Raw genomic sequence first — 12,678 nt, forward strand, 5'->3', positions numbered from 1 at the left:
TGTCATATGTTAACAGGGACAGGAGTGATTTATATTGTTCCAACTTGGACTCGGTGCTTTCATATATTCTGTGCTGTGTCCTTTTGTATGGAGGCTGAACAGGGCTGCCATTTCAAGAAAAGAATTCAGGTTGGCAATTACTTACCTAGGAAAGAAAGTTGGACGGTTAGTGCAGTATGCCTCTTTGAAGAAAAGGATGTGATGTGTGTGAGATGATTGAGGTTCAGTTTACTCCTCTTAATATCCCATTAGTTTTGCATTGACGTTTAACATCTTTTAGTTGATTCTTTAAAAAAATATTCTTGCAAACTACACATGAACAATACCTTATTTAGGTCACTGGTATGAGAGAAAAAGGGGGCAGCCTGTTGACCTCTACTTTGGGCGTCCAGTGTCATAAAAACTTAAGCTCTGGATACAAAATATTTCTTTTCCTGTCTATGCCATTAACTCCAGCACCCAAGGGGGACATCCTCTCCTTCCTTTATAACAATGAAAGCTACATTTAATTAAATAGGCTCCTCAATCCAATTTAAGCTCCCTAGCAGTGGGAAGCTAGAATTAAGCACCTTCCCAACAATAATCAAAAGTGTTTCATCCTCTCACCAGCTCCTTTATCCTCTCAGCAGCCATTTTTGGACTGTCCAAACCTACCCTTCATGTTTCATTTTAGACTCTAAATGAGTTCAGAACCTGACTTTCTGACTCAGAAACCACTCAAGTCTTGCAACATCTTTATTAAGTTAATAAAAGTACAGTATTTTATAATTCTGAAAGCATGGCAGATTTGTCAGCCCTAAATATTTAAAATAATTAGAGAAGGGCATGGTTTTATGCTTATTTCTTCCTAAGTAAATCTCACTACAGTTACTGGGATTTCTGAGGAAGGGATTTGTGAGGAAGTTTAAAATAAAATGGGTCTCAATTGCAGTTAGGTTTGTTATTGCCTTCTAAATGTGTGCTGCAGTTCAGTTGTGCTTTCAAACACATTACAGGGGTTTTTTATTCTGTAAAAACAACACTACACTTCTCATAAACAGCAATGAGCATCTAGAAGCCACTAGTTTTGTTGTAACGTGGCTCCTATACTTGTACTGTATTATCCATATTGTCTACAGCTTTCCTCTTTGTTGGGGCAGAACTTATTATTAGTTTCCAAGGAAGCAGTTACCTTGTGGTGGTTTGTTTTATTTTAACTTGGTTACATATCTCCAGTCCCCAAAACATTTCTAAAAGATTCTGATTTCTTCCATGAGGCGAACTTAATTGTTCTCCTGCCCAGGGGTGGAGGAAGTGGGGGCGGGTCTCCCCGGGTGTCACCACTGAGGGGGGTGACAAAATGGCCAGGTGGCACTCACCGCAGGGCCTGCAGTGTGCCTGAGCCATGCGTCTCTCCTGGGAGTGATGCGGTGCCTTGGGCGCCCGCAGGCTTCACACTGCCCCAAAGAGTCTGCCCGCCACCTCTCCCTCAGCTTTAGGGTGGCTGAGTAGGAGGAGCCAGGCAGACTCCTTGGAGGCCCCACGGAGCGTCCTGTCCCGGCTGGCCCCGCCCCATTGGCAGCTGGCCCCACCCCATGTCGCAGGGCACGCACACCGCCCCAGGTGCCCGATTGGCTTGCTCCGCCACTGCTCCTGCCGCAGGCTTTTTAAATGCAAAGCTGGTGGTATGCACAACTATAATGAGGTCAGCTCAATGACTGAGTCCCCCAGTTCTAATTTCTTACATCAATAAAAGTTAACTGTGTGTTTGAAAACAACAAGAGAGTTTTGTGGCACATCGAAGACCCAACAAATTTCTTGGGGCACAAACGTTTATGGCCTGAAGTCTACTTCATCAGATGCATGGAGTGTTACCCTAAGTGGCAGGTATGTTTGCGCATGGGTGGGCATGTGGGGGAACTGTAAGCAGTAGAGTCAGTGAATAAAGTACAGAGACAATTACATTAGAGCTTGACAGTGACCATGCACAAACATTGGTAAACTAATTATCACATGTAGCGAGTAAACCTGTTCTCCTGATTCAAACCACAGTCAGTAGAATTAAACTTCATGATAAATTGTAAATCAGCAGTTTCACAATGCAGTCTCCCTTTGAAGTTCCTTTGTTCTGGGATGTCCATCTTACGGTCACCAGCAGAGCATCCTGGGTGGTTGAAATGCTGCCCTACTATTTTTTGAATATTGCTGCTTCTGATGTTGGATTTGTGTCTGTAAGATAATCATAGGGGGAAGTCTGTAACAGTGTTCCTGGCAGAACCACTTGCAGGGCTTTAGGCTAGGAGATTGTCATCCCATGATAAAAGAAACCTTTAATCCAACATACCCATCCATGTGTGCATGGAGTTCAGTATGCATTTCTGCATATTTGAAGGTTTAGTCCAGATCCCATGTCCTGAGAAAAACATAATTTGAACAAGAAGGAATCGGGGAGGGAGATAAGATGCACAAGTCCAACCCAATGCAAAAGCTATACTTTTGGATTAATGAGATAGAGATGGTGCATTAAATTGTTTTGTTTTATTTGTTTTACTGTTGTGTTTTAATGCTGCACCCCACACTGGGACCTTAGGCTGTAGCAACAGAAACAAACAAATTAATACAATCGTTCCCATATGATACATCAGATGTCTGCCTTCATCCCTGTCCCAAGTCCTGCCAATGAAGCAATCCTGCATCATGTTCAAGAGCTGTCTTGCTTCTTTCATATCAAAGGATTCATGAAACCTCAAAAATACCTAGGACTGTTGATGGATCCTCCTTCTTCTGCACCTTAGATATTGTTTCTTGCCAGAGAAGGCTTTTCCCTCAAGGGAGAATGTCACTCTGTATCTTGTGGCTTCTCAAGAAATACTCCTCTTTGACGCACTTCCCCTCAAACCAGCTTCCATCTGATTTGAAAATGGAAGCCGTGATTCTCTTGTGGTGTGAACAGCGCATGTGCAGATGAAAGCTTTACTCAGAAGAAATCACTGGGTGAAGGCATCACTGCTCCTGTTATGATGTGGCAGGAGAAAAAGCAACTTGGAAACTCACCACCTTGCAGAGTTTCAAGCTACTAGTGTGAACAAAACCCGGTACATTATTCTGCCTTATGGTCCACAAAGAGTAGCTTTTCTAGCAAATGGGTTGACATTCCATGCTGAACTTAAAGAAATCTGATGATAACAGCACCATGTTTCAGATACCAGTTAGGCAGGCCTTATAGCTCATGTCTAACACTGGCCCTATGCTCCCTCCAAAGCCACTCTTGGAGACCCTCTAGAATACTATGGGATGTGGTGGAGGCACTGCATGCAGGTAGGGGGAGGCAATTGGAGACAATGCCCCCCCCCCCCCATATTGTAAAGCCTCAGAGCAGCTCGCTCATAGAATTGATTGGCATTCATCCCAGGTAAGCATGCTTAGTATTGCAGCCTTAGGCTCCTGATTAAAAAAAAGATCATGACCCTAAACACATTTTACTTGGAAGCTGGTCCCACAGGTTGTTGTTAAAGGTTGCAGTCTGATAATCCAACATGAGGTGCAAGTCCCACTGTGTTTAATTGGGCTTTAAGGCTGCATAGACTTGCCACCTCAAGCACTGATTAAAACAACCCTGACTGAAGTGCTATGGGGAGTTTTGCAAATTTGGCCTCACTGGTGCTTTATAGTGACTTTAATAATTTCTTAGCTTCCCTGTTAATTTATTTTATAGCTAGTGTCATTGCTCTGTCATTAAGACTGCTTTATGCAGTATGGTTTGTCTCATCTCTTTGCCATTATTTACCCTTTTTATTTTAATTGTCTTTGGCAGTGTGCCTCAAATGCAGAGGATTTAGTATCTATCCTTTGGAGAGAATAGAACCAGCAGCAAAATATGTTAAATATTTTAATAAATGTAAATCAATCTTACGGCACACCACTGCAGAGGAGTGGAAGATTGTCCTCCAAAATGCTCTTGTCAAAAGATTTCCAAGTGCTTGGTATTTGTAACAGTGCTACAAAAAAAGGAGGAGGGGGGAAGAGTCATTTGAAGGAGAGTTATTGAAGTAATTTTCTCTCCTGCTTTTAGAACTCTCAGAGCATAAGAGGGGTGATAGATAGATAGATATTAATTCTAAAGCACCTCACAACTGAAAGCAGATTGTCAAGTACATTTTGACTGCTCTCCTGTGTTTGCTAGGCATCTATTGCTATTCAGCCAAGTTAGCTGTAGGCAGAGGTTTCTACAGGGACTTGATTATAATACTGTAGTAGCTCTGCTTTTTCAGCTTTCCTTCCAACAGTTGTCAAGGGTTCTGATAGTTCTGACCTTGACGGGAGCCTAAGATATCTCCGGAGGATTGTGCTCTTATGTGTTCGTCATATCCAAAAGTATATCTTCACTAGACAAAACAGGAGGCTACATTCTAGTCCACTATGTCTCTGAACATTGCTGATAGTGCATTATATCGTACCTACCTGACTGCAGTGCAACCATTGTGTGATTAAGGAGGGAACAGAGTTTGTTAACCGGCATGGAAGCAGTGACTGTGAAAGGGTCCTTCCATGCAGCACTATTCCTTCTCAAAGCATCATCTCACCTACTCCAGTTTCATTTCCAGTGTGAATGCGAGAGAGCAAAAACGTTGCTCTTTATTGATACCCAAGCTCTTACCTCAAGCTGAGAATTTGAAGATAAATATGAAAGGATATTAGAATGCATCTCTGCTTTGTTTGGGCAGTGACACTTTGAAATCAAGACAGTGCAAGGGAAGACTCTGTTCCTTCCCTTGATTTGACCTCAAGTTCCCAGACCCCACCAGCCAGAGAGCAGAATACAGACTTTTCTGCGTGATCAACACGAAGGACAGATGTAATGCCAGCACTTAATTGCTGGCACAGATGGCCAGTTTCTGCAGGGGGGATGGTTCCCAAATTGTAACTCAGCATTGCCGCTGTGTTGTTTCAGGCCTACCAACTTGTGGGCAGGCAGAGTGCCATCAATTCAGATGCCTCTGGGTGTAGGCAGCCAAATGACTATCAGCTGTAATTATGAATAGCCAAGAACAACAACAATAAAAAACACCCCAAAGGTTCCTGCAGCTACATGGAGCATTTTGGCACTCCTAATATACCTTAGTGAGTAGCATCTTAATATAGTCTAGGCAACCATTTTGGATTTTGCGTGCCAGGATCCATTTGGTTTTGTGGGATAGAAGATGCATATTTAATTCAGAAGAGTAGCTGCATTTGTCTGCAGCCACAAAAAGAAAAGTAGTTCTGTGGACCTCCAGCGACTGACTGGTTTACTTGGGCAAGTCCTTTCATAGGCCATGGCCAACTCTACGTAATAGACGCATGAAATGAGTTGAGAAGATAAGTATGTATATGGTGGTACAGTATATATAACTCAACCTCATATTTCAGCACACACCTGGTAGCCCAAGGCGACAAGAAACTGCATTCAGGTGAGTGAGTGAGCTGGCAGAAGAGGGATGAATCACTCTGTTCGCCTCTGGGCACAGTATGGAAACCAAGTGGGCTACCAGAGGAGGGAAGCCCTCCCCTTGCCCAGAATAGAAATGCAAGGAGCTGCTGTATTGAAGTTGTCTATTCCTTCTTTTGCAGCCTCCAGCAGGACAATACTTCCTCCTCCTTCCCTGCCTTCTTTTCTTTTTTGCAGGCTAGTAACTTTTGTGGCCTTCTTAGGCCAATGTATGGGTTGAAAACCAAGTTATCAAAATTAGAAATAAAGATAATGTAGCATTCTGTTTCAGGCGTACTAAGCACAGTAGGTGTACCACATTCAGCTGAGAAACTTTTTGAAGCGAGAAAGCCACCAATAATCCTTATGCGGCCCCTCAGAAATGGTGTCAGACTTGTTAGTGCTTACAGGCCCTGAGGTTTCCTGGACCATTTATTATAAAGGCAAGTTTGATGGTTGCTGGATCCAAATCCAGGACAAGAATTTGAATCTTTGCCACCAGGTGAAGTTGGTGAATACCACTACCACTACTAGCTGCGGCCTGAAGATGTAGGCCACAACAGTCCTAGAGACAAAGTAAGTCTTCAAACAACCAAGACCAGCAGGAAAGTGGTTCAGCCTTCCCGAAACTGGTGTCTTCTAGATGTTTATGAGCTAGCAATCTGGTGCTATAACATCTGGAGGGGCACCAGGTTGGGAATCTCCATGCCTAGAATACTCCATGCTTAGTTTGTGTGCTGACTGCTTTCAGACCATCGAACATGATAACCATCTTTGCCTCAGAATTATCAAGTCTGATTGACTTCCAGCAGTCCCTATTCCATATGTGTAATTCATTGCAGGACTGAAGCCACTTGTATTTAAATAGATGTGTAAGCTAATATTCAGCTAATAAGTTTTAGTTTTTGCCACCACATGAGACAATCTGGCAAATGAATGTAACAGAATTTAATCTACACACACACACAAACTAACTATGCATTTCTGTTCATGTTTACTCAGGAGTGATGCCCATTGTGTTCAGTGTCACTCCCAGATTAAGTGTCTATAAGTGTGTATAGGGTTGCAGCATAAATATTAAGGTCCTAGAGGCAGAATGTGTGTCAGGCTAGACTGGACTGAGCTTGTGTGTACGATGAATGAGCAAGCACACTTTACTGCTGCTTACCAGATGCCAAATGACTCTGCTATTACAAAATCTTTTGACAGATCCATTGGGGTAGCACAATAAAAGGAGATTCAGGTGCATCACACAGCTCTTGGAGAGCACCTAGTCATAGATGATAATTACTATGTAAACAACCACTCTCAGCAAGCTGCTGTTGCTTTCAGGCTCTTAGAGGGTAGGAATACTCATAGGATTTTGTTTTGCTGGTAAGTGGAATGGTTGATGGGAATACAGTCGTCTTGGTGGAGTTAAACATAATTCTGGGTCCATAAAATCCCCATAGTAATTAGCAGTAATTTGGTGTTTACCGTTAGTAATGACAGGGCTCTGTAGTTTGCTTTTTGTTGTGTCAGCATTTAAAGAAAAACAGGTTGTCAGACCCCACCCCACCCCCCAAAAAGTCGCGCTATTTCAGCTGGTATATGTTTTTGTAAGCTAGTTTAACATTCTGCAACCATTTCTTTTTCTTTTTACAGTGGTGCCTCGCAAGACGAAAAGAATCCGTTCCGCGAGTCTTTTCGTCTTGCGGTTTTTTCGTCTTGCGAAGCGCCTCTGCAGACGGAAAACCCTTTCGTCTTGCTGGTTTTCCGTCTTGCGAGGCATTCGTCTTGCGGGGCACCACTGTATTTGATTACATTTATACTCCATCTTCCCTGGAAGGACCTGAAGGTGGCATGCAGTACATGGTTATTTCCTTCCTCATTTTATCCTTACAACAACCCTGTGAGGTAGGTTAGGCAGAGAGACAATGAGTGGTCTCCAACTAATTTTACTCAAGTACAACCCTTGAAATTAATGTGCATGGTTAAGTTGGCTCTGTTAAATTCAGTAGGTCTAAGTAAAACTTAGTTGACTGCCACCCGGTGAACTTAATGGCAGAATGGGGATTTTTGGACACTGGTCTCCCAGTTCCTAGCGGAATAGGGGATATAACAGAAGAGAAACCAAGGGATTACTGTAATACTCCCATAGGAATGTCTTTCTCCAGGTGCACTGCAGGTTATAAACAACGCTTTCAGCACCTGCTGAGCAACCAGTCTGCTCAAATAACCTAAAACGAGAGTGCTGAAGGAGCTGCCTGCGGAAAATTCTGACTTAAGATTCAGAAAGCCAAAGATAAATCAGAACAATAAGGATACACGCAAGACAGGCATGCAGTGTTGAAAGCTGAGAGTAGGCAGAAGTATCAAGGGCAGGTGCCAAGCTAGGGATAAGCAGGGGAGGAGCAGGATCTGTTTCTTGGCACACTATTGATTAATACATTAATGAGTGTTACTCTGTGTTTCATCACTAAGTGACTTACAGCTGAATTGTGTCAGCTGCCTCCACAGAGAAATATTGTGCTTCAGGTGATGGCAGGTGATATGGGAAAGTTCTCTAGACTTCGGAACTACGAGCTGCTTTGCTCCTGGAAGTGTGACTGCTTGGTGTCTTTGTGCTTCAGTCATTGCAACATGCACATCTCAATCCACTCTAATCCCAGTTCACTCAATTCACTGAGGGTCTTCTGGCGGTTCCCTCACTGCAAGAAGTAAGGTTACAGGGAACCAGGCAGAGGGCCTTCTTGGTAGTGGTGCCCGCCCTGTGGAACACCGTCCCTTCAGATGTCAAGGAAATAAAATAACTATCTGACTTTTATAAGACATCTGAAGGCAGTCCTGTTTAGGGAAGTTTTTAATGTTCGATGTTTTATCGTGTTTTTAATATTCTGTTGGGAGCCGCCCAGAGTGGCTGGGGAAACCCAGCCAGATGGGCGGGGTATGTATTTGTGTATATATATTATACACATATAATTAAGTTTGGATCAATGAGGCCAGTATCCACAGAGCTTGACAACAGTAGAGGGGGGGGGGGAGAGATGGAGGAAAATTATTTGAGTCTTTAGTTTTATAATTTTTCCTCTACCCTGTTGGGTGTTTCAATTGTGTTTGAAAAGAAATGAAAAATAAAATATGTTTTATGGCAACAGCATTCCAAATGGTTTAATTTTAGGTGGTCTCGTGTAATCAAAGACATACTTAGCACTCGGTTGCTACAGAAATATGAGTGCTAAATAAAGGTTCCCAGATGCTAATGTGTGTTTGTGTGCCAGATTGCAGGATGAAACTGTAGTGCGAAATGCAAAGCACATGTTTGTTTTTCCCCCTTACCAGTCTGTATAAAGGGGATAAATCCACCAAGTTCTCCTACTGCAGTGGTACCTCGGTTTAAGTACTTAATTCGTTCCGGAGGTCCGTTCTTAGCCTGAAACTGTTCTTAACCTGAAGCACCACTTTAGCTAATGGGGCCTCCTGCTGCCGCTGCACTGCCGGAGCACGATTTCTGTTCTCATCCTGAAGCAAAGTTCTTAACCTGAAGCACTATTTCTGGGTTAGCGGAGTCTGTAACCTGAAGCGTATGTAACCTGAAGCGTATGTAACCCGAGGTACCACTGTATATGTATTTCATGCACTTCCAGGCCAAACTAGATTGGAGCTGCCACCCGCTTCGTGTCTCTTGCTTCCTTGTATGTAATTAGAAACAGCATGTGACATTCATTGCACTATGCATTCCTCTGCCCTCCTCTGCAAATGATATGAGGAAAGGAAACATGCAGTGCAGTGACATGCCACATGTTGTTTGTGTTAGATGTTATAAGGAAGTGAGGGAGAAGAGATGTAGAGCAGCATTATTAGATCTGTGTCTCTTAAAACATCTAGTTGGCACTTGCTTGCACTTCTTCCGTACCAACCCATTTTTCTTAAGACCATAAGCCACTCACCGTTTGTTTATTTTCATTTTAACCCGGCCTTTTTTCCATGATAGGACTCAAAAGGTACAGCTCAAAAGCACTAAAAACTACATAAAAACAGAATCTGAAATTTCCTTTGAAAGCTGACAAAGAAAAAATAAAAATAACAACCATAATCCCCCCCCCAATCAAAAGTAAGATATTTCCAGACCTATTAAAACATGAATAAAGCTTGAGAAGTGAACTCACTTGAAACCATTCTAGAATGAAACCAGACCTGTCTCCTGTGGGATAAAAATAAGAGTAAGCTCAAAAAAATCCTCTGGGACGGCTCTCCACAAATTGGGGGAACAAATTCTACTCCTCATAGCCACCAAACAAACTTCATTGGCTATGGTACTCAAAACAGGACTTTGGGGGATGACCAGAACACACAAGGGAGTTTATGTTCATTTAAAAGATGTTCCTTAAAGTTTAAAACCAGCACTTTTAATCATGCCTGGGAACTAACTGGGAACCAGTGGGGTCTTTCTAACACAAATGCAGCATGTTTCCTATGACCAGCCCCAGTTAACTTTTTCCCCCTAAGCCATATTCTGAGTGTGCTAGCATATTATAATGTGATTCTTGCTCAATGGTGTAATGTACAGTATGGTAAAATGCAGTGTCTTCATGATTTTATAAAATATTATTTGCAGGGAAGGTTGTTGCATTTATACTTAATTTGTCACCTTTCTGTGTCTTTCTTTCCAGAGATTCGAGCTCAGCTAATAGAGCAACAGAAATGTCTGGAGCAGCAGACGGAGATGAGGGTGCAACTTCTTCAAGACCTGCAAGATTTCTTTCGCAAAAAAGCGGAAATAGAGACTGAATATTCTCGCAATTTAGAAAAATTAGCAGAAAGGTTTATGGCGAAAACAAGAAGTACTAAGGACCATCAACAATACAAGTGAGCCAAGAAACCATATACACTCAGTAGTCGAGTTCAGCTATTGTAATCTTAGTCCGATAAGCCGTGGTTCATTGGAGTAGGAACGAGCTATGTGCCTGCCCACCTGGCTTTGGCAAATATATCCTGGTTTCCTTAAAAAAATAAGTTGCCCATGATGTCATAGAATCATAGAATTGTAGAGTTGGAAGGGACCCAGAGGATTCTCTAGTCCAGCCCCTTGCAATGCAGGAATCATAACTAAATAACCTCTGACAGATGGCCATCTAACCTCTGTTTAAAAACCTTAAGTGAAGGAGAGGCAGTTGTTTGTTCTATTACCAAACAGCTCTTGCTGTCAAAAAGTTCTTCCTAATGTTTAGTTGGAATCTCCAAATGAGGAAACTGTTTTAAGGGCTCCTTCAAATGTGAAACGAAGACTGTATTCTGGTTATATATCCTAGTTTGGAGGGAGACTTTAAACCTGTGTCACAGGAAACTGGTTAAAGAAACCGAAATCTATTGGGTAAAACCAGGCAGGCAAGGAGGAAGTGTGCAGGCATGTGACTTATGCCTAGTCCAAATGGATCAAGACCATGATATTTCAATGTAGTTTAAGTGCTTTTTTCTTAAAATGAAATTACTTGGGGATCAGTTGTTGTTTTTTGCTGGGGGGAGGAGTCAGTTTTATATAGTATTAAAACAGCAGTATGCATTCATTTGTATTCTGATTTTTAACGTGTGTGATTACCATAGAATTGGTTGGTCCTCCTGATAACTCTGGGAGGTATCTGTGATTGTCATTTGAGAGAAGGAGATATGAGGTAGAAAGATAGTGACTGATGCCGTTCTGTGAGTTTATGATCACTAAACAATGATGCAAATACCGAATCCCCAAGGTTCCTGTCGGCCAAATCCACCCAACCATCTCTTGCACTAAGCTGGGCAAGGGATGGGCAGCTCAGCTGAGTAAGACAGCTGACTACCACCAATACAGTAATGCAAACATCCACTTCATCACACACATCTTTCCACCATCAAACATGTGGGCAGGGCAGGAGTGCCACCAGCAGGATGCCTGACGGCAATAGTCAGTGGAAGGTGCCGAAATAGGGTGTTTCACAGGTGGAACTGATCTGGTCTGAGATGGTTGGCTCTCAAGTCAGTCACGCTGCCATTATTCATTGGCATGATGGCCAATCTGGGCCTGATCACGGCAGCAGCTCAAGGCCGGGGCAGCTATGTTACTGCTTCTACTTCGGCAAATGTGGCAGTGGCCCTGTCACTCTCATAAAGCCCTGGTGGGGGTCATGGGTTTAAGTTTAGATTGCATCCTAAACACCATCTAATTGACTGTGCTAGCTGTATCTGCTGGCTGTAATTTAGGTAGTACATAAATTTACAACATTTCCATTAACTAAAGCACTATTTCTGCAGTAATTCTATAACCAGGTTGCTGGGAAGTAGTGTAGTGGGTGGGACCACCGTTTCCCTCCATGAAATCTGAGTGTAGAAAGCAGAAGCGTGAAACAATAGTGTGTCTTTTTGTGCTCCTTCTCATTCATACCATCCAAAGTATATATTAGTCTTTCCACCTGATGTGGAGTGTGGTGACATCCTGTCCCCGAGATATGTCCTTGTTTCCAGTTGCACGCTACAACGTTCAACTGGAAGCATCTTGCTTTGTTCTTTGGTGACTTCCTGCATGAATATGAATGATGCTGGCAAATGGAGAGTGTCATTTAAATGGTTATATCTTTAAAAATGCATACTTTTGTTTTATTACTAATGTAATAGACAACCCCTATCAAGTAAATCTGAGATTCTTAACATATCCTGGTTGGGGACAACCATGAAAGATTAGAATCTCCACCACCCTTAAATATGCATTATAATAATCCCGTTTGCAATCCTGCAGTCACCCTGATGTTCACTGTCAGTGGTTGCTTAAGGAGTGTTAAGAAATTATTACTGCATATAGTAATACAATTCTGGATATGTTTGCTTAAGTTACCCATTCCTTAATGTACCTATACAGATAATTTGTTGTGGGTGGTCATGTTCTTATTGATACTGGTAGCAAATACAAATGATGTAAAATATCTGTACTCAACAGGAAAGACCAGAATCTGCTGTCTCCAGTAAATTGCTGGTATTTACTCCTCAACCAAGTGAGACGGGAAAGCAAAGATCATGCAACCTTGAGTGATATCTACCTGAACAACGTCATCATGCGATTTATGCAGATAAGTGAAGATTCCACAAGGATGTTCAAGAAGGTATTGTATTTTGATCACTCGGGTTTTATCTTGAAATCATAGAATTGTAAAGTTGGAAGGGGACCCGAGGATCACCCAGTCCAACCCCCTGCAATGTAGGAATATGCAGCTGTCCCATCGAGTCTG

General features: G+C 42.5%; 1 protein-coding gene across 3 annotated transcripts in view; it reads left to right on the top strand.

Moving 5' to 3' along the window:
• SRGAP1 (SLIT-ROBO Rho GTPase activating protein 1) overlaps window positions 1-12,678 on the top strand; it is a 111,947-nt gene that overhangs the window by 49,049 nt on the left and 50,220 nt on the right. For all 3 annotated transcript variants that reach the window (XM_083399490.1, XM_083399489.1, XM_083399491.1), the window contains 2 exons: window positions 10,099-10,294; window positions 12,390-12,552. In XM_083399490.1, coding sequence (XP_083255616.1) covers window positions 10,099-10,294; window positions 12,390-12,552 — 359 coding nt within the window. The remainder of the gene's footprint in view (window positions 1-10,098; window positions 10,295-12,389; window positions 12,553-12,678) is intronic.

Source organism: Podarcis tiliguerta (assembly GCF_965153285.1).
Source record: "Podarcis tiliguerta genome assembly, chromosome: 10".
In the NCBI taxonomy this organism is placed as follows: domain Eukaryota; kingdom Metazoa; phylum Chordata; class Lepidosauria; order Squamata; family Lacertidae; genus Podarcis; species Podarcis tiliguerta.